Raw genomic sequence first — 23,620 nt, 5'->3', positions numbered from 1 at the left:
TCACCAGGCAACTTGGGCTGGATTTCACCATACTAATTATCTGCAGATGGCGGCCACAGTACTAACAGAATCAGCCATTGGCTCTGTACCAACAACTTGCAACTCAGCCAGATGAGATGAGTCTCTCACCGCAGATGAGTTTGGAAAGCCGTCTAGAAGTATAATATGCTCATCAAGATATTGAGGGCAGATGTAACTTTCTGCAGTGTGCTTCCGTCAAGGAAGACTGTTCTCTTCGTTTTTCGGGAGTCGCGTAATTTTAATTGGCTGAATTATAAATAATGTGAGTGCTGACCAGTAACAAGTCTTACAAGACGCTGGTCTTCCACCCTTACTCGCATTTCAGGTGGTTAACGAGTAACAAAATTCGTTATACTTGACGTTCTCTCTGTGTTCCTGTGCTGGCCAATAAGGGTGGTCACCTATAAGCACAGCCGTGTTTCTTACTCACTTCTAAATAACTTACTATAATTAGACAAGCCGATTACACATTACATTGAACATTCGGTCCTGGCAATACCTGAGCGCAGCGTCAGTATCTCAGGATCTTCAAAGGACCCCTAAACTTTCTGCTCTCATTCCATTTTCTAAGGTGTTATCTTATTAGCCTACGTTTTTGGTGAATTGTTCCTGTCTGCAGTTTTTCCCACAATAGATATTCTTCCGGAAATTTGTCAAAAACGGCATGCATCTCCCTCGCTGAAACAGTCTCTATTCTCCTTGCACAGCCTGGAAATACATTCCATTTATGTGACTACGTGTCCAGCGCCAAAGCAGGTGTCTTTCAAAGCGCTATCTGGCCCAATTGTCCGGCGTTCTCCTTCACACATGTGTGGGTGACACTTCCACGAATGCCGCTGGGGGCCGGTTTCCTGCCGGCTTATAACCCCTACAGCACGTCCCCTCATCCACAACCGAGTGAAAACTTATTGTCACAGTGGCTTATTTAGGTGCACGTGCATGCAGTTCGACGTAGGAATTTATGATCTACACTCCTGGAAACTGAAATAAGAACACCGTGAATTCATTGTCCCAGGAAGGGGAAACTTTATTGACACATTCCTGGGGTCAGATACATCACATGATCACACTGACAGAACCACAGGCACATAGACACAGGCAACAGAGCATGCACAATATCGGCACTAGTACAGTGTATATCCACCTTTCGCAGCAATGCAGGCTGCTATTCTCCCATGGAGACGATCGTAGAGATGCTGGATGTAGTCCTGTGGAACGGCTTGCCATGCCATTTCCCCCTGGCGCCTCAGTTGGACCAGCGTTCGAGCTGGACGTGCAGACCGCGTGAGACGAAGCTTCATCCAGTCCCAGACATGCTCAATGGGGGACAGATCCGGAGATCTTGCTGGCCAGGGTAGTTGACTAACTCCTTCTAGAGCACGTTGGGTGGCACGGGATACATGCGGACGTGCATTGTCCTGTTGGAACAGCAAGTTCCCTTGCCGGTCTAGGAATGGTAGAACGATGGGTTCGATGACGGTTTGGATGTACCGTGCACTATTCAGTGTCCCCTCGACGATCACCAGAGGTGTACGGCCAATGTAGGAGATCGCTCCCCACACCATGATGCCTGGTGTTGGCCCTGTGTGCCTCGGTCGTATGCAGTCCTGATTGTGGCGCTAACCTGCACGGCGCCAAACACGCATACGACCATCATTGGCACCAAGGCAGAAGCGACTCTCATCGCTGAAGACGACACGTCTCCATTCGTCCCTCCATTCACGCCTGTCACGACACCACTGGAGGCGGGCTGCACGATGTTGGGGCGTGAGCGGAAGACGGCCTAACGGTGTGTGGGACCGTAGCCCAGCTTCATGGAGACGGTTGCGAATGGTCCTCGCCGATACCCCAGGAGCAACAGTGTCCCTAATTTGCTGGGAAGTGGCGGTGCGGTCCCCTACGGCACTGCGTAGGATCCTACGGTCTTGGCGTGCATCCGTGCTTCGCTGCGGTCCGGTCCCAGGTCGACGGGCACGTGCACCTTCCGCCGACCACTGGCGACAACATCGATGTACTGTGGAGACCTCACGCCCCACGTGTTGAGCAATTCGGCGGTACGTCCACCCGGCCTCCCGCATGCCCACTATACGCCCTCGCTCAAAGTCCGTCAACTGCACATACGGTTCACGTCCACGCTGTCGCGGCATGCTTCCAGTGTTAAAGACTGCGATGGAGCTCCGTATGCCACCGCAAACTGGCTGACACTGACGGCGGAGGTGCACAAATGCTGTGCAGCCAGCGCCGTTCGACGGCCAACACCGCGGTTCCTGGTGTGTCCGCTGTGCCGTGCGTGTGATCATTGCTTGTACAGCCCTCTCGCAGTGTCCGGAGCAAGTATGGTGGGTCTGACACACCAGTGTCAATGTGTTCCTTTTTCCATTTCCAGGAGTGTATGTAGTTAAGTATTGACAGTCAATGGTACTAATTCATATTTCATTTTCTACTGGAGATTTATTTATTCTGGTTTGATTTTACTCTCTTTTGGTTTTCAAGTAAGTTGTGGGACAGTCTGGAAAAAATGGTCTCGTAACATGTGCTATCACGGTCGCCAAATCTGTGAACCTTCCGTTAGTCTTTCCATAAGCGTCGCTTCCTTCACTACTCTCCGGTAAGAAATTTATTACCTCCAGATAAATTATCCTGTCCCGATGGGCGTCACAGTGTTAGATGTCTTGTGTACTGCAGGTATTTCTGCTGCAACTTGTCATATGAATATACTAGGGCATATGGTAAGGTTACAGATAAGAAACAATTGGAAAATTTTACATTCGGTGTGTGGTAACGGTGGGGGTGGGGGGAGGATACTTTGTGTCACTTCCCCATTCTCCTGTTCGAATCGCGAATCGTTCACAGGAAGAACGATTGTTGGTAGGCCTGTGTCTGGGCTCGAGTTTCTCTAATTTTATCTTTACAGTCTTTTGGCGAGATATACGTATGACGAATCAATATATTTTAACTCTTCTGGGAACATACGCTATCGGAACTTGAACAGTAGACCACATCGTGATGAAGAACGCTTTTCTTACAGCGTCTAGCTGAGCATTTTAGTGTAATTTTGATTTATATTCCAACCCAAATAAAAGTTGAGATAACCTTTCATTTATGGGAGTCACTAATTCTCAATGCCAAATTGTTAGTAGAAATAGCCGTCCCACAGACGGGAAAGTATTTGAACTAAAAAAGTGCTAAAGAGGTACAGAAGTTCACTCTTACTCCAGCCCCTACCATGTAAAAACGGAACGACGAGATGGTAGCAGACCAAGAAACTACCATGCATGCATAGGAAACAAAGAAACTTGTTCGCACATAAAATGCAGTCAGTGCATTAGTCTACAGATTCGTAGTAAGAGGCAGCAGTTTATCGAGAGCAGATAGGTTTGCGGCAGACTCCAGGACATTCCGGCCTCAAATTTTGCGGCCATTCTCGCTAAATTCTTGAGATATGATGCAATTAACAGCAGGGATGAACTGTGTAAGTCTGACTCCAAGGTAATGTACGGACTAGTGCACTACAATTCACGTTAACAAAGAACGAATTACCCAAGGCAGCCGAACCAAAACGAAAGAGACATAACTGAGCAGCGAATAAGAGGGAGAGCTGTGTCTGTGGTTATTTTAGTCTGTGTAGTGTGTTTCCACAGCCAAAAAAAAATAGTCTTTGTTGCCAACCTCGAAAGGAATTTGCACTGAGTTACACCTGTTACATCTTTATGGAGAGAGTGAGTGCATTTTAGTTCTAGGGATATTCTGTACATGCGGCGCAAAGACGCAAAGACACGAAGACGGTCTCCCTCTGAGACCGTGTGGGCTATGAGAAATATTTGAATAGAAACAGCATTTCCTAATAGCCAACGCCTTACTGATAATTTTAACAATATTTATATGTTGTAATCAGATAATTATTCTGACATCACTGTGCAATAGTGCTATCCTTCCACAACACATTTGTATTTTGAGAATTTTGCTCATAATTAATTTTCTGGGAGATATTTGGGTGTTATGTTTCTGCGCTTGATTAGTGTAAATCAATCGATCCGTGACTGCAGTCATTCGATTGGTAATTTCAACAGTTGTCATGTGCTGTGATCAGAATTTAATTTTTCTTATTTGTGACATCCTCATTCATTGTACGGTCTTGATGAAGTGATTGACTTGGTCCAGCCAATTTGAGCCTCAATCGCTCAGGAGAAGTCTATGATCGACACACGTTGTTTGTTTCGAGGAGCCATTTGCTTGTGTTATGACATATGCAGATACAACCATCGACCTGCTGTAACAAGAAATTTTATTCGACAGGCCAGGCACCCATTTCCATTGATGTACGACCAATTACCATATTCCAGCAAAACTTGACTCATATTCTAATGTCCTAATGCGGAACCGATTTATGCTGAAAAAAAAAATAGTTCAAGTTTTGGGCACCATGTGCAAATCTAGCCTGTGAATGCAAGAAAGACATATAGAAATGTTCTCGTATGTAATGGATTAGGATGTGGGCAGAAAAGGTCAAACTATTGAGCAGGGCGTAATACTGATGATGCATGACGCAATGGACAGTTGTTCGCAGCAGTTCCGGTGGAGGGAGTCACACCCAGCAATCACATTAGCTTTATTATTCCTGCAAATCTAGATTTCGGCTATAAACAGCCATCTTCTGTGCATTTTCGTTGTTTCAACAGACTCGCGGCAGTTGATGCCACCATATGTTCTTACAGGTGTACAGGCAGAAGGACGTGCTTGTCTATACACCTGTAAGAATATATGATGACATCAACTGAATCGAATCTGTTAGAATATAACAAAAATGCACGGAAGATGGCTATTTAAAGCCATTTAAATCTAGATTTCTTAGAGTAATAAAAGCTAATGGTATTGCGAGTGACTGCTGTAGTCCTCTCCTTTCTTATGGTCTACGGTCGCTGTGGAAAACAGTTCCTGGTGGAATCAAACTTGGTTAATTTCCGGTGGAATCTTAGCTAGCGTTCCTGTACACCAGCCTTCAAATCAGGTAGAGACCGAATATGTACCTGGTGAACACGTTGTTTTAGATACCCCCAGGGCCAAGTCACATGGATTGAGATCAAGTGATATTTCAGGCCATGCATCTGGAAAACCTCTGCAGATAACGCGTCCGTGGAAGGTTGTAATTAAGCAGATCTTTCACTGGGCGAGCGACGTGAGGTGTTGCTTCAACTTGTAAGAAAACAGCGATTTACACACAGTTGCTGTCTTTCAAAGCAGGAATCACATGCTTTCGAGGAGGTCTTGATAACGTTCAGACGTCACGGAACACCTGATAGGCCCCCTGGACTTAATCTTTTCAAAGAAGAACGGACCGAGAACAAAGATGCTTGTGATTCCTCACGACACAGTCACGTACTGCGAATGCAATGTCCCTTTGTGCACAACAAGCGGTTTAACATTACCCCAGATTCGGCTGTTCTTTGTATTCACTGCACCCTTTAGTGCAAAATATTCTTCGCACTCTTCAGCGTGTTATCGACCACATATCATCAAGGAACATCCGTGCCTGAAATCGAAGAGCAAATTAAGAATGTTGCTGTCGATCAGGAAGTTTCAGTTGCTGCACCATCTGTAACTTGTACGGGTACTACAGTAAAATATACCGCAAGACCTTCCTTACTGTTGACCATGTGATGGAAAATTCTTGTGACACTGCACGAGCACTAGCAATAGCCGGCGCGCGTGCTGCATGGTGAGTTACAACAGCAACCTCGTCGACAACATCCTCTGGGATGGGACGCCTTCCTCTTCCAGGTGCCACACCAAGCTCACCCGTGTCTGAACTTCATTATCATCTTCTTTAAACCTTTTAATGACATCAGGCCTCTTAAAACCTTTCAATCGGCAATACTCTCTCAATGCAGCACTCTAATTGTTGCCGTTCACATGAAACAGTTTTATTAACAGCGCATGGTTTCTGTTCTCGACAGCTATACTGTTCACTTACGTTATAGCTTGTCGAATGACAGCGTGGATGTCATTACGCCGTATAAACAGTGTACAGTGCCAGATTTGCACCTGGTGGCCACAGCTGGAACAAATTTGTTTTCCAAATTAAATAGCTTCTGCATTGACGCATCGGCATATCTACCAACTTTCGCTGCCGTACAATAATTTCAACCCACATTACACATCCGTGAGTAGCCGCACTTTAATTATAACCAGCCGGTACTTTCCTTACCGCATCTCACAACAGGCAGTTATAATATTTTGACTGGTCGATATATCTATTTAATGTACAACTCATACCTGTAGCCTGTACCTGTGTGATCCCTGTCTCATCCACAACTCTCTGACTAATAATCTCTACCAGCCGCATCTACTCAGAACTATTCAGATGTACGTTGCATCTCTTCAAACCTCAGACCCGTACCAGCTCAGTGCTGGGCGGACAGGACTTATCGCAGCTTTAACTTGCTTCTCATAACACCATTGATGAATAGTCGTGCATGATGCCGAAAAAATTCAACATCACGGACAGTTTCGCCATGAGACCTAAAATTCTGTGTTTTCACGACGGAAACATGTGAGGACGCGTCAGTGTGCTTCGAGGTCCAGCCACTGACGATAAACTAGACCTCCTCTACAATGCTCATACAGGCTGTTTCAGAGCCTTTCCATCAACCATCTAGGAGTGGCGGTCATTAGCAACAATTTTTGGTGGAGACTACATGTTCGCTGAGCCTTCCTGGAGTCGCTAGGCGCCCTTTTGTATTGGTTATGCTCCTGAAAGACGGCAGGCATAGGCACTCTGCTACATGCATGTGCCTTGAGTGTTGTGTATAGTCCGTCACCTGCTCCGTAGAGAAGGGGTAGGCCCAGCAAACCTTAAGTTCCTTGTTCGTTTCTAAAATATCTTCTTCCGCATACGGACACTCATTTTAAGGTTTTCTTGTTGAAAATCACTCTGTTACAGTGAAACACCGAAATGTGGAGAGTGTCGACTTTCACCGATGAATGTCAACATTCTCATAGTCGCTTAGTGATGTCCGAAATATTTGCTAAATACCCTTATTTCTGACTTACACCGGTAAATGTTGACATTCACCATGCACTAATACTGAATGTTGAACCTGTTGGAGATTTACATTTTCTTCTCCGTAATTCAGTCGCTATAAAACGTAACAAGGTTAACGTAACTTTTTCGCCTCTCTTTCTGAAAGGAATGACCAAGAATTTAAAATACACAGTACATTCCACATGAGAAAATAAAATAATAGTTATGAAAAAATTACTTACTCATGTGATTCAAATCTTATTTATTGCAACAACTTAAACTATTATGACACTTTGAATTGCACAAGAGTTCCTTGCTTTTACAACTGCATTTATTTGTGGAATACTTCCTTTTGCAATGACAGCGTGTGAAGCCTTGTCCCCCATTTCTCGAATTAGCTGCAGCTGCTTCTCTCAGCGACATTTCTTGAAAAGAAATCTCATCTATGGAAAGTAACTTTTCTTTACAAATTACGAACTGATTACGTGTGTAAAGCTTCTTGAGGGTACCATTTTTATTCACCAGTTTATAGAAGTCGTAGTCTTCTATTCCAATAACAACCACTATCACATTTCGGCTATCTATACGACGCCGGTCGACATCAGGGACTTGTATTCGTATATTATCACCAATTTCAGCAGGAGGAAATTGTTTTTGTGAGGTTCGTAACATCTTTGTTGCTTGCAGTAGAAGGTTTTCTTTCGCGGCCGCTCTTTTTGTAGAAATCAACTCGTGTTTTTCAGACAGAATTTGATGTGAAGACGTTGTAGGTTGTAGGTCCTCTTCAATATTTTTCTTTGGAATATGGTTTTCGGTATGACCACCGCTCTTTTTTTTTTTATAAGCATTAAGTTTCTTCAAGCTGTTCTTCGGTTTCAGAAGTATTGGCAGTTTCTTCGAGTTGCTCTTCGGTTTCAATATTTGCGATTTGCTCGCCAGGCAAAAAAGACGATGCTACGCCTCTTTTTGCTTTAACGACAAACATGGCTTCATAAGCACTTTGGCGTATTTCTTCGTGGTTTGTAGTGTTCTTGGCAAATTGAACAAAGGATAACCATTTGGCCATTTATTTGTATCGTTATCGTTCATCCATGAAGTTAGCATATTCTGTATATCCTGATTGGCCCTTTCAACTGAGCCTTATGTTTGACTGTAACGAGACTTTCCATGAACTATTGTAACATCTTTCCATATAGCGCATATTTCGGATATGACTTGATTACTAAATTCTCTACCATTGTCTGATTGCAATATTACTGGTTCACCAAATGTTAAAAATACTGAAAGAACGTGATGCGCTACTCCTTCAGCTCTTTTAGTTTTCAAAGGTCGTAGCTGGACAAACTTAGTTAAATGATACTGATGCACCTTTATGAACTTATATTCGCCATCTCTGTTTGACTGAAGATCGATCAGATCAACTTGACATCTTGAGTTTAATTCAAAACCAACCATTGGCTTCACAACAATGCCTTTCTTAGGTGCACTGTGTTTTATTTCACACTGTTTGCATAAATTTAAATACAACATTACAACTTCGTATGTAATATTTTTGTATTTAACTTGCAACTCTTTAAGCATACATTTTCTTCCTCTGTGGCCTATTCTGATGTGAGTTTCATACAGTATACTGTAGAATTCTTCATTGGTAACATAATACTGTATCTTCGTTTCCCCTGGTTTTAATGGCACAATTAACACCTCTTCATCATTAATTTTTAAAAGATCAAAACGTTTTAATCGTCTGTAATCCAAAGGTGTTTTGCATTTAATTTTAGCAGAAACCACTTCAGAAAGTATTTTAGAATACTTTTCTTGAGAAAAATAAGAACAATTGTCTTCTCGCTTACCTGTAATTAATGCGTTTAACGTTTCGTGAAAAAGATCACGATTTACTATAGTATCCATTTAGTATAAATTAGAGTATCGGAAAAAAATTAAGAAAACATTGCTCGTATTATCAAAGCTTACATAAAGCTGATTGACTATGAGCAGAACAAGGGATTGGGCGGGAGAGAGCCAGTCGCTTGTTTTTTGACTCTTCTGTTTTGGACCTCCATCAGAGCATATATGTGATTGTCGACACACACCTGAGAGGGTCCGAATGTACAACGATGTAATGAAATATTCGATCTTTCACCGACGTATTTGGTATCTGTTGACATTCACCGGTGAAAGTCGACATTCTCCAGTTTAGGTCATTCACGGTAATTCATTAATATACTGGGCTAGGTAGTATGTAGCACCTGGTTAGTAGATCCTGTTAGCTCGGTGAAATTTCGTCGTCCCAGGGACGGCCAATATTAAACGACGCATAACACCGCCGAGAAGGGTGAGAAATTTTGTCTCTAACAAAAGTTGTGCCTCGTGACGTATTCTATCACCCCTAAACATTTGATGAAAATATAACGCTACGTCTACTATTGTAATTTAGTATTTTGTTATCTAAATAACAGAAAACCCTGTCTCTATGTTCCACGTATAACCCTCTTAAATTTAGTTTAGTTTCAAAATGGGGGGATAGTCCTGTTAATGGGAAAAACTAATCAACAGAGTTACCCTTTTTACAGGATTTGACCGCGTGTTGTGTCTTATGGATAAGTAGATCGGAATATTCATTTCATTTCCTACGATCTTACCCAGCGGTTGGATAGAAACGCGGTATTATACTGAAGCTAGGACAACTCGGTTCCAAGTTCATTTAGTGGTTTAAAATACGTATTAACGGTCGCCAGGCTATCCAGGCAATGAGACAGTGAAGTATTGGAAAAGCATGAAAGTATGAATTTGGCCTATTTTCTTGCCACTGTTTAAGTTGCTTCTTCAAATAAATGTTACTCCACGTAAATTATGTTGGCCATTACGTTTTTAAAATAGAAAAAACCCAGGAAGCCAAAAAAAAGGCCAGGGGGACTTTTACAAAAGCACTTCACATAATCAAAAAACTTAAATACTAAAAGTTCTTAAATATTAAGTTACACACTTTTCATACTGAACATTTCACTTCAAGAAAACCTCTTCCTTACTGGAATTTACTTTAAAAAGCTATTATTCTTTTAATTAGCTGGCTCTGAGCACTGTGGGACTTAACTTCTGAGGTCATCAGTCCCCTAGAACTTAGAACTACTTAAACCTAACTAACCTAAGTACGTCACACACATCCATGCCCGAGGCAGGATTCGAACCTGCGACCGTAGCGGTCGCACGGTTCCAGACTGTAGCGTCTCGAACCGCACGGCCACTTCGGTCGGCTATTCTTTTAATTAACTCTGTATAGTCATTTAACTTAGTAACATGGCTTCACTCTGATTGATTTTTACGTAAGCAAAGTTTTACTATAACACTTTGCAACAGTTAAGAAAACATTCTCATTATTTACACAAAACAATTTAAATGCTGTCTCTTTATATTAACTTGGCACTTCACAAGTCTGTAAAGCAGGATACTCGGATTAATCAAACACCAGGAAGGAAACCTATGTAGGTGTGTGATTTGGATTAAATAACAGGGTGAACCAGTTTCTTTGAAGTTCAGGAATTATTATTAAAACACAGTTTAAATTAATGATTCACGCTGTACAAAAGCAAAACACAAAAAACTCTTATCTGGTGGCTGTAGGCTTCGGTGTGGCAAACAATTATGACAGCTACACTACCCACAGTACGGCCTGCAAGTATCTTCCGTATCGGCTCAATTTCTCTTCTTGGCGTCGTTCAGTTTTACATACAACAACTCGCAGCAATGCCGCAAGCCCTTTGTAGTCTTCATCCGAGGTATTTTTGTGCAAATTTTCGGGAAAAGCTTCTCCTGCTCCACAAAGGTGTTGCCTCAAACACTGCTGCCTACAGATTGTGTAACTTACTTCCTGCGCTTGCTCTAGGTAGTGCGCCAATTCGCCCTTGCCACCTTTTCCACTCCCCAGAGCCCCTTTCGTTTCAAATAAAAACTCGCTGGCATTTACATAACATCTATTTCTTACATTGATCCTAAGCGTGACCATTTCTCACAATTGTCAAATTTATGTCAGCATGAACATTTTATACACACAAATAATTTTAAATACAAATGTCACCAGAAAGTATTTAACGTAATAAACAATTTACATAGTGTTTTACATATATTACTCACATAAAATGCAAAGAACTTCAACTTCCAGTATAGTACATTTTAATTTACTTATACAGAAAATATAGTACCAATATGCGAACATTTTAAAGTAAAAAAATATAAAAATTTAGATAAACCATCAACAGATAGTGTTATAAAAAGACGTTGAAATATCCTCTATATGTGAGAGGACTGTTTTCTATCGAAAGTGATATTTAAATTCGGTGGGAGATCTGATATAGACTGTGATGGAGATTGGACACTCACTATTGCAAGTTGTACATGGCGTTTATGTTTTCTCTAAAAATATTGTTATGGTGCTAGTCGCGGAGCCCTATGTTAAGTCCTCGTTGCTAATGATAAATGGATGGAAGGTAGCCTAACGGGCCGGCCGCAGTGGCCGAGTGGTTACAGGCGCTTTAGTCCGCAACCGCGCGGCCGCTACGGTCGGATGCTCGAATCCTGCCTCGGGAAGATGTGTGTGATGTCCTTAGGTTAGTTAGGTTTAAGTAGTTCTAAGTTCTAGGGGATTGATGGCCTCAGTGCTCAGAGCCATTTGAACAATTTAGCCTAACGTGATCTGTCATCATAGAAATCTGGACAGGCATGCTAAAGATTAGTTGCCAAGTTACGTATTTTACTCGACTTGTTGCTGAAGAACTGCTACACTGTTGACAACTTGTAGCAGCCGTGGCTAGCTATAAACAGAGGCAGGACATGGGCGTGAGTCTGCGTACACTGAATGTTTCTCGGCAGAGCTGGTTATCAACAGCTCGCTGTAACGTTCGTCACCAACTAATAATACGGACCTAGTCTCGAACTAGGAGAAGGTGCGCAAGTGCTCACCATTTATAACACCGTCCTGACGGTCTTTATTGGTCGGCGACCTGGCCCGGTTATCATGCTGGTGGCGATCTTCAAAGCGCCTCTCCAGGCACCGCCAGCATCGATACGCTGCGATACTACAAATATAAAATAAAATCTTATTAAAGCAACGTATTCAGTTCTCAATGCAAAACATCGATACTCCCAGTATTCGTGGTTGAAGGCAACTGGTAACATTTCCACGCAGACTGGGCTCTGCATCCAACTTTGTGAGCTAAGTCCAGGTCTGTCACATTGTAATGATACAGATTTGAGGAGCCTGTGTGTTTTTTTCCTTTTCTTTTTCTTAATTTTATGTTATAAACATCTGATCATTAGTATCATTGTAGTTTCGTAATTGCAAATCTACGTCTAAATCATGTAGTTCACAGTATCAGGAACCATATTTGTAATGATAGCTTGCGAAATCGAGGTAGAGTATGGAGAGTGGTAAGTTGGAATCTGGGAAGCAGGTTGTTTGTGACTGCTCGCGGATTTTACATGTTGTGGACACTCTAATGTGAACTGAACTAACACGTAGAGCTGGTGGACAGTGATTACCGGCAGATAAACGGTGAACAGTGACGTCTGAGACAGTCTTCCAAGAAGTTTTCGCAAGTGTTACAGACCCTTGCAGCTCCAACAACGAGAACGCGGTATCGGTATGGACTGTATGAGGATTGTAAGTGACTGCAAATAAAAGCGTGGTGATATCATACATGGCAGTCGACGCCATTGTACCCTGAGTGCTCAGTTATGTGGAACGTGTTCAAGCAGTGCACAGCTGGGTACCGAAACTCTACATCTAAGTTTCGACAGTGAATAAAACAGGAAGACAGTAGGAATGCTACCTCAAATGGAAGAACAATTAGCATGGGATCACCAGTTCCATTTCAAGGTAGACGGAAAACATCACCTTCTGTCATTGCTGATGCAGTATCTTGGAATACAGGCATGAGGTAAAACGCAGCCAACCGAGAGATTTTATGTGATGAAATGATGCAAAAAGCAAGCTCCCTGAGGCATAAACATATGTACTAATATTTTCCTATTTAAAATAGAAGGCTGACATCCTTTGTAATAAATTTAAAGCTATATATGTAAACCACTACTATATCCGCCGCTAGCGAAGCCCGTCATCTGGCTAATATACTTTCACTATCAGTTGTGTCAATCTTACAGTAATGTCGATAGCTAGTCTAAGCTATTTAAAGCAATTTCCAAACTTATCGCCGGCCGGAGTGGCCGAGCGGCTCTAGGCGCTTCAGTCTGGAATCGCGCGACCGCAACGGTTGCAGGTTCGACTCCTGCCTCGGGCATGGATATGTGTGATGCCTTTAGGTTAGTTAGGTTTAAGTAGTTGTAAGTTCTAGGTGACTGATGACCTCAGCTGTTAAGTCCCATAGTGCTCAGAGCCATTTGAACCAAAATTAACTTATTACAATTTTCTCATAGTAATTTCTACCACATCTGAGATTATGATACTTAGTTCGCCATTACTCAACGTGTGTGAGAAGCTACTATAATTTCTATCTTATTTCTGACTGGCCAATAGCTGTCGCCAGTGTATTAAACAAATTGATTTCTGAGGAACATGTGTTCCGTTGTTTCTTTTGTTTCTTTCTGTCTTCATTGGAAATGCGGAGTCATATCGTATTAAACTTTTAGTTGTTTGAAAGCATTTATCTCTCAGTAACCGTGATAAACGTCAGCGGGTAACCAGACATAATATCCGTGAAGTATAGTATTATGAATTTCCATAGGTAACGAAGTGTTTTGGGTTTGAGGAAGAACGTAGGATCAATATAGGAGTCGATCAGTAAATCAAATCCACTGTATTGGTTTCGTTACGATTGTAATTCAAATCATTTCTTAATTAATAGATTAAAATAACAAAATTTCATACAAGACGAGTTTAGGTCAACCGATACACGATTCATTCTACTTTTAAACAATAGGTCGACCAAACCGTTTTGTTACAATTATAAGTTAATTTCGTGAGCGCATAAACATATCTCTGTCACAAATCACTGATGACGATATATCCCCTTGCCCTCCCTATGTCGCTTGGTCCCAATATCGGCTGCAGTAATTCTCGTACGATGTGCCAATTTCTGTCTTGTGTTTCATTGAGACTTGATACACGTCACGTTATAGCACGTCTGATGAAAATTAGATCGATATTTGGGAAGAAATTATCCTTTACACATTCAGTCTGTAGGAAATATCAAGCATTTTGTACGTCCAGTAGAATTTTAGCTCGGACAGGATTTGACGTTTTAGCCATTGCCGTATGAACACCAGCTCAAAGAAAACAAAACCGATGTACGTAAAAAATGGAAAAAAGTACGATATTAGCAGTTATGGAGGAAATCTACTGTATAGATAAGGAGGAGATAATAAGAGGGCATAGAATAATGATATGTGAACTTAACTGTTTCGCTAATCCGCGCACACAAGGCACCATTGAGCCGTCGATCAGATGTTGCTCACAAATGCACTCTGGTGTTAGGTAAACTGCAGGTGGCTTCTTTTGTGGGACGAGCAGCAAAACAGCTAATGGATTCGGTAACATTTGACCTTAGTTTTTAGGTACACTGTTAACATCGTTTTCTCTTATCGTTATGGTTGCTTTAATGATCTGTATCCTAGAAGTTGTAGCACCTCGTAAAGCCACACGCATAAATGTGGTGTCTAATGTCACAAATGCTACAGCGCTGGTTCTTTAGCCTGTTATTGGTTGTCCCCTGCGTAGCACGTGGGCTGCGACTGGGTGCTCGATTCCGATGCTGCCGACGATCCGTGCGGCGTCTGCAAGGGGAACGGGACCATGTGCCAAAAGGTCGACCACACATTCACCCACGCCTCGGGAAACGGTAAGTAAGCTACTGCTGTGCTTACTCAGTCGCCATGCTCACAACAAGAAGAACGTGGCCGGACACTGAAACTACTGTGCCCTCTGTTGACAGGAGGATACTTTTCAGCGGCATGGGGCAACTAATGTAGACTGCTGCTTGAAGCTTCTTGTCTTTCATCACTATCTGACGGAATTGATTGTTTTCTCCGTTATTATTATATTCGTATTTCTGTCGGAGTCAAAAGCGACAGCATACGTCAAGAGCGTTGCTAATAAAGAAGCTACAAAGGTTGGCACCGAACGCCAAAACTTCACAAGTTCGTGTTACAAAACTGCCATAATTTCATATCGTTCGCTACACTCAAAATAAAGATGTCTTGCATCGTCCTTTTCTCCATAAGAACAGAAACGAGTCTGCCAGACGGGGTGGCCGAGCGGTTCTAGGCGCTGCATTCTGGAACCGCCCGACCGCTGCGGTCGCAGGTTCGAATCCTTCCTCGAGCATGGATGTGTGTGATGTCCTTAGGTTAGTTACGTTTAAGTAGTTCTAAGTTCTAGGGGACTGATGACCTCAGTAGTTAAGTCCTATAGTGGTCAGAGCCATTTTGAACCAGAAACGAGACTCTACGAAGTGCAGATGCTTGTGAAAACGGCGGTGATTCAATTTAAGTTTAGATATTAAATAAACGTGCTTGTCTCTGGTATTTCGTGGAATGGAGAACCTTCGGGTAAATAACTTAATAGCTCTAGAAAAAAATGTTCAAATGTGTGTGAAATCTTATGGGACTTAACTGCTAAGGTCATCAGTCCCTAAGCTTACACTCTACTTAACCTAATTTATCCTAAGGACAAACACACACACCCATGCCCGAGGGAGGACTCGAACCTCCGCCGGGACCAGCCGCACAGTCCATGACTGCAGCGCCCTAGACCGCTCGGATAATCCCTCGCGGCAATAGCTCTAGCATTTGTGTATTTTTGTCTATTTCCGTTCAAATTGACAGCCTTCTATCATGCCTCCTAACTATAGACGTTTATAATCCTTACTTTGAGTTTCAGAACAACAAATTATTTGGTCAGGATAGGTTATGTTTTCTTTGGTCATGTGGTCAATAACGTCGTTACAGGTAATCCCATCATGTGATTCCATCCAAGCGAAAATAAAAAAATTCGTTATCAGCAATTCCATGAATGTGTGTACAATACGATTTCCCATCTCGTTCACCTGAAGCTTTTCAGAGTTGTTAGAGCAGACAGTGATTCACTGAGTACAATATATGATGCTATTGTCATCATCGAGGAGAACTACCGATTGATTCAAAAGGAAAGAACAGATTTCAGTTGTTTCTTACAGAAAAGCTTTAAAAAATAGAAACACATTGGGCATAATTCATTAGATTTATAAGATTTTCACGTCTCTTGAACCATTGGAAACCGACCTGACCACATCACAGAGGGTACATACAAGTGCGTAAGTTCTATACCGAAGTTGGAGTTAATAAAATCACAAAACTGACAGTATTATCACTAAAAATTAGTATAAAGTTAACAGTTAAAACTTTTATCATATTTTAGTTTATATTCTTTTCCCGTAATTCCCTTATATGTATTATTATTAAACCTTTTGTCCTTCCTGCCACAAAACGATCCGCTTGTATTATAACTTCCGACTCTAATAATATTACTTCATTCGAAGAGTCTTATTCTCTCCTGTTTTTTGTTCTTTCATCTAGTTATGGCCCTGAGATATAGTTTCAATTTTTTTCTAATACGATAACTGTCACTTTTTATCGCCCTCGGATTACGTCGGATATCTTAATACACACTAAAGTGATGTTTTCGTAAAACTGTTCATTATGATCAGTGATACACACAGAACTGTTTCTTCAGTCAACACAGAGTTATATCGAAGTGGACAATTCATGACACACTTGTTGATTCTTAGTCTTTTTAAATTCTTTATTTTCTTTTGGTTGCCCAAATATTTTTATTCGAATCTTCTCTTTCTTTAAAATCCGTAAAATTTCCGTTTTCTTCCTTTCCCGTGAAGCTTTAAATGCCTATAGACATTCTAGTTTTATCACTTTATTTTAATACTGTAGTTAAATCTCAGTGAATATCGACCTCTTTTCCACATATATTTATTTGTGTACTACATTAGTCCATGTCATTCTCCTGAATTCAATTATTTCTCTGCCATCTTGAATAATTAAAATTTGCAATAGTTTAATTTTTTGAAAAATCGATCCTTTGGGAGTCTTTCTATAATTGCTATTCGCAGCCAATCTGCAACAATAGTAGAAGTTACAATAAAAGAATAGAACTTAATTTGCATCTCAGCTATTGCTCTTTATAAAATCCAATCTGCGTATCACACAGTAAAGTATTTCATGCCAAAAAATATCAGTATTAGCTATATCAGACACACCTTGCAACAAGAAACGCTACACCTCTGGCACATGCGATGACACACTTGTGTGCATCTTTGAGAAAAGGAAGATTATGACCGGATTAGTATTTCAGTTGCGTGATACTCCGTCTGAATTTGAGAGATCTGTTATTGGTGAGTACAAATGATAATATATGCTCACTTGAAGATTCACGAGAATACGTACGACATCGAAGATGAGGTAACAGGAGGGCCAATCAAAGTCCAGTTAAATATCTCGAAGAAGATAGTCATCAGAGAGACTACATACATATATACCAGCTAGCGACCACATAGGAAGTCATAGCTCACAGCGAGAACAGCGGTAGAAGTCCGGTAGTGAGACGTTCCGCAAGCATGCACTGATAGAAAGTGGCCCGGAGCACCAGACCGTGGCAGAGATTCCCAGTTCTCCTTCACACTGAATGCTGGATGTGTCCCACAGGACAACGATAGCCTCGAGTGCCTCGATTGCGCCACGTGTTTGACATTGGCGTCCATGGGCTGCAACAGCCTTTGGGACACGCTCTCAAGGCCGGGACACTAAATACTGGCTGCTAATAGAGTGTCAGCAGTAAGTCGTCCGATTAAGTCTAGGACGTGTTCAATTGACAATATTTCACGTGGACGAGTAGGCGACGGAAGCTGTAGCACTGAACATTTAATGCAATACTGGACAATCGTGGTCATGTAAAAAAGGAAATACACACCTGGAAATGGAAAAAAGAACACATTGACACCGGTGTGTCAGACCCACCATACTTGCTCCGGACACTGCGAGAGGGCTGTACAAGCAATGATCACACGCACGGCACAGCGGACACACCAGGAACCGCGGTGTTGGCCGTTGGATGGCGCTAGCTGCGCAGCATTTGTGAACCGCCGCCGTCAGTGTGAGCCAGTTTGCCGTGGCATACGGAGCTCCATCGCAGTGTTTAACACTGGTAGCATGCCGCGACAGCGTGGACGTGAACCGTATGTGCAGTTGACGGACTTTGAGCGACGGCGTATAGTGGGCGTGAGGGAGGCCAGGTGGACGTACCGCCGAATCGCTCAACACGTGGGGCGTGAGGTCTCCACAGTACATCGCTGTTGTCGCCAGTGGTCGGCGGAAGGTGCACGTGCCCGTCGACCTGGGACCGGACCGCAGCGACGCACGGATGCACGCCAAGACCGTAGGATCCTACGCAGTGCCGTAGGGGACCGCACCGCCACTTCCCAGCAAATTAGGGACACTGTTGCTCCTGCGGTATCGGCGAGGAACATTCGCAACCGTCTCCATGAAGCTGGGCTACGGTCCCGCACACCGTTAGGCCGTCTTCCGCTCACGCCCCAACATCGTGCAGCCCGCCTCCAGTGGTGTCGCGACAGGCGTGAATGGAGAGACGAATGCAGACGTGTCGTCTTCAGCGATGGGAGTCGCTTCTGCCTTGGTGCCAATGATGGTCGTATGCGTGTTTGGCGCCGTGCAGCTGAGCGCCACAATCAGGACTGCATACGACCGAGGCACACAGGGCCAACACCCGGCATCATGGTGTGGGGAGCGATCTCCTACACTGGCCGTAGACCTCTGGTGATCGTCGAGGGGACACTGAATAGTGCACGGTACATCCAAACCGTCATCGAACCCATCGTTCTACCATTCCTAGACCGGCAAGGGAACTTGCTGTTCCAACAGGACAATGATCGTCCGCATGTATCCCGTGCCACCCAACGTGCTCTAGAAGGTGTAAGTCAACTACCCTGGCCAGCAAGATCTCTGGATCTGTCCCCCATTGAGCATGTTTGGGACTGGATGAAGCGTCGTCTCACGCGGTCTGCACGTCCAGCACGAACGCTGGTCCAACTGAGGCGCCAGGTGGAAATGTCATGGCAAGCCGTTCCACAGGACTACATCCAGCATCTCTACGATCGTCTCCATGGGAGAATAGCAGCCTGCATTGCTGCGAACGGTGGATATACACTATACTAGTGCCGAAATTGTGCATGCTCTGTTGCCTGTGTCTAGGTGCCTATGGTTCTGTCAGTGTGATCATGTGATGTATCTGACCCCAGGAATGTGTCAATAAAGTTTCCCCTTCCTGGGACAATGAATTCACGGTGTTCTTATTTCAATTTCCAGGAGTGTACTTGTATACCATGACGCACGGATTGGCTCTTCATCTCGCCTGAGGCATCGGATACATGATATCTGGAACACCAAACATCGTACACGATCCAAACCGAAGCGTCAGACCGTCATACCAAGCGTTCAGCTGTCTCAAAACTGGAAAATGTTCGGTAGATGGTGAATGAACAGTCGAAGTTGTGTGACGCCATTGACTTGGAGACCCCCGAGGGGTATTTCACCTGCGTAGTTAAAATGATTTCTTTTTTCGGACTTAGTTCTATTGGCATAATTCCTTCGATAAATGATGCTTTTGTGTCTTAAATATACTTCTTTAATGTTGCTGACAATAAGTGCTTATACAGTTTAGCGTTAAGTATGAGTTACTGATGACGAAGAGAGAGAGAGAGTTCCCTACAATCGTTTAATGAACAAAGTAAGAGCATATGGACTATCAGACCAATTGCGTGATTGGATTGAAGAGTTCCTAGTTAACAGAACGCAGCATGTCTTTCTCAATGGAGAGACGTCTTCCGAAGTAAGAGTGATTTCAGGTGTGCCGCAGGGGAGTGTCATAGGACCGTTGGTATTCACAATGTACATAAATGACCTTGTGGATGACGTCGGAAGTTCACTGGGGCTTTTTGCAGATGATGCTGTGGTATATCGACAGGTTGTAACATTGGAAAATTTTACTGAAATGCAGGAGGATCTACAGCGAATTGACGCATGGTGCAGGGAGTAGCAATTGAATCTCAATGTCGACAAGTGTAATGTGCTGTGAATACATAGAAAGATAGGTCCCTTATCATTTAGCTACAATATAGCAGGTCAGCAACTGGAAGCAGTTAATTCCATAAATTATCTGGGAGTACGCATTAGGAGTGATTTAAAATGGAATGATCATATAAAGTTGATCGTCGCTAAAGCAGATGCCAGATAAGATTCATTGGAAAAATCCTAAGGAAATGGAATCCGACAACAAAGGAAGTAGGTTACAATACGCTTGTTCGCCCACTGCTTGAATACTGCTCAGCAGTGTGGGATCCGTACCAGATAGGGTTGATAGAAGAGGTAGAGAAGATCCAACGGAGAGCAGCGCGCTTCGCTGCAGGATCATTTAGTAACCGCGAAGGCTTTACGGAGATGATAGATAAATCCCAGTGGAAGAGTCTGCAGGAGAGACGCTCAGTAGCTCGGTACCGGCTTTTGTTGAAGTTTCGAGAACATGCCTTCACCGGGATCCGTGATCCCACGAACATAGTTGCCAGTATCCGACGCCCAGGTCGATAGTAGACAGGGGTCGGTTGTCGAGCGCTGCAGGAGGCAGTGAGACGAGTGTTGCGTGAGGTGTAGTACGGGAGAGTTCTAAACATTCATGGTGGTGTCTGTTTGTTCTATATCGTGTCTCCCTACCACTTTCGCGCAACGACGCTCTGAGCGTGTTTTTTAGGGAATTGACTAGTTTGAACCTGGGACCTGTTGCTGGTAAGGAGACGCCAGACCATACATGACATGTAGAATTCAGAAGAGTTCAGTGAGACTAGCGATGATATAACCAAATACTTAATGATTTTAGCGTCAGCTCCACTGCACTCCCTGTAAAAGAATCTTAATATCAACTAAATTTAGTGGAAGGGATTCAAGGCTTTCCTATTTTTAGTTAGCTGGTAAAATAACGTCGAAAAAGCAGTTAAGTTTACCACTGGAAATTTTATTCTACTCACAAAACATTGTTTATAAATTGCACTATTGATAAAAGGAAATGTTTTAATACAGGATGGTAAAAACCAACTGCGTTCAACAAAAGTGTGAACGAATATTCCCTGAATGGGTTTCCAAGTTCTACAATGCATCGAAGGATGACCTATGCCATACAACATCTATAATCTAGGTTTACATTAAGTTTCACAAAAGAGCAAACTATCAAAATGGTCTACAGTGACCCTCAATTATCTTTAATAACTTATCTAACTTGTCGTAAATTACAGTGGCTGATGTGGCTTCTCAATAACTATATAACAGAAAAATCATCGCGTTTCAATGTTTACTTCAAGTGGCAAATGTGAACACCATGAGCTTTAATTTACGATCGACACTAGTATTAAGCAAAAAGGGGGTGTAACAGATGAGACTTCTGCAGTTCTGAGTGAAGCCTTATGCGCTCAAAAATGCGGCATCGCGTGCGTTCATTACCTTGTCGGTGTTTAGGCAGCCTCAGGGCAGCGGCGGGCAGCATAGCTCCGCTCACCTCGCCATCTCGGAAACAACTCTCTCCTTACTACAATTTACCGAAGTTGGTTAAAAAAAATATCTGGCTGTGTTTTCATCTGACCAATCAGGGTCTCAATGTTAACATTAAGCTCCGCCTACAAAAATTCTGTCTACCCAATGAGAAACGTTATACTTTTTGTGGTGGGGCAATGTTTTTAAAGTTTGCAACGTAACAGAGACGCGAAAAAGTCTTACGCTAAAACCTGCAGCTGGTGTGGTCCTTTTAGCGTTACCATAAGATCTATACTGTTCTTCTAGAGGGCTCTATCTTCTAACATGGGCAGGGGGGTGGTCCTAATGTAACAGACACGCGAAGGAGTCTCACGCTAAAACTTGCGGGTGGTAGTGGCCCTTTTTGTATAATCGTAAGATCTGTACTGTTTTTCTGGAGGGCTCTAGCTTTTAACATGGGCTGGGGGGTGGTCCTTGACGTAACAGAGACGCGAAAAAGTCTCACGCTAAAAAGTGCGGGTGCTGTGCCCTAGTGGTTAGCTGGCGACGTGGGTCTCCAGTCCGTCCCTTATCATAGGGCCTTCTAGCTTAACACGGTTCTGCTCTCGGCTTCTGTTCTCGTTTCTCCCCCCGGAACTGCGTCGGTCTCACGGTGGGAAGGTACGACATGCATTTAGGCATTCTTGTGTTAGTCTGTGGTATTCCATTTGCTCACTCGTTACTCGTATTGCTTTGGTTAATTTAATGTCACGATTTATTCGGTGCTATGTGACACACTACTGGATTTGCTTATCATGTCAGGGTTTTCATGGAAGGTGTTGGATTTGCCTGACACCTTACAGAGTGTCGAGTGAGAAGTGGTGCGGGAAAGACGGGCAAGAATGGTGGTCGAGTAAAATTCACCGGAGTATGACGAGTGAGCACGTCCCCCTGATCGTCGTGGGGTTGACCCTCACTAATACCGATTCGCGAGTGATATGAAACAGAAAGTGACAAGTGCCGAATTACGTGTTTCGCGTCAACCGCGTCGGCCAGCAACAACCATGGATTGCAGTGAGGATTGTTGTGAATGTTAACCATCAGCATTGCGAAGTATTGAAAATCAACACCCAATAAAAAGATATAACTGTGATTAATGAGTAAGGCGAAGGTAGCAACTGCCTCAGCATTTGTGTGTTAGTAGGAAATATATATCAGTTTATACGTCGCAACCATTGTGGTCCTTAATAGTAGACAAACTTTCTATCATTTCCACTGTTCAATCTCATAACAGCCGCACTCGGTTGAAATACCCCCGAATCCAGCAGAAAAACGGATAGCCTTTCATCCATTAAGAACACGGTCATATAATCATAATAAACTGTTTGGCGGCTTCGATAAATTACACAGAATCCAATAAAGGAATTAAACGGGGGTGTTTCAGAGTCAAGCAGTATATTGCTACCTCCTACGTGTATCTCGCGAAGAGGCCATGAGGATAAAATCAGAGAGATTAGAGCCCACACAGAAGCATACCGACAATCCTTCTTCCCACGAACAATACGAGACTGGAATAGAAGGGAGAACCGATAGAGGTACTCAATGAACCTCCGCCACACACCGTCAGGTGGCTTGCGGAGTATGGATGTAGATGTAGATGTAGAGAGAGAGAGAGAGAAAGAGAGAGAGAAAGAGAAAGAGAGAGAGAGAGAAAGAAAAAAGAGGGAGCGAAACCTGTTGACGAGCCGTTGCTCTCTCCTCTCAAATGGCACCAACGGAACCGCCAATCTTAACATCCCCATATCAAGAGCAAGGTCCTATCCACCCGTCTACTCAGACACGCGACGTCTGTGTGACGTCAGGAGTTTACTTTGCGAAGGATATAAGCGGCCTATTATTCAATGTTACCTGTCATTGTCTTATTAGAGTAATCCGTGATGATGTAAACTACGCTGTTTATCGCAAATCTATCGTGCTATACGACGGTATGGTTTGGGTGGAGCCGAGAGC

At 43.1% G+C, this 23,620-nt stretch overlaps 1 protein-coding gene across 1 annotated transcript in view; it reads left to right on the top strand.

The window, feature by feature from the left end:
• Positions 1–23,620, top strand: part of LOC126282418 (A disintegrin and metalloproteinase with thrombospondin motifs 7-like) — a 488,845-nt gene that overhangs the window by 375,024 nt on the left and 90,201 nt on the right. Inside the window, exon 14 of the mRNA XM_049982076.1 lies at positions 14,769–14,889. Coding sequence (XP_049838033.1) covers positions 14,769–14,889 — 121 coding nt within the window. The remainder of the gene's footprint in view (positions 1–14,768; positions 14,890–23,620) is intronic.

Source organism: Schistocerca gregaria, chromosome 7 (assembly GCF_023897955.1).
Source record: "Schistocerca gregaria isolate iqSchGreg1 chromosome 7, iqSchGreg1.2, whole genome shotgun sequence".
NCBI classification, from domain to species: Eukaryota; Metazoa; Arthropoda; class Insecta; order Orthoptera; family Acrididae; genus Schistocerca; species Schistocerca gregaria.
The sequence above is the reverse complement of the archived record's forward strand: the minus strand, read 5'-3'. Positions and strand labels throughout refer to the sequence as shown.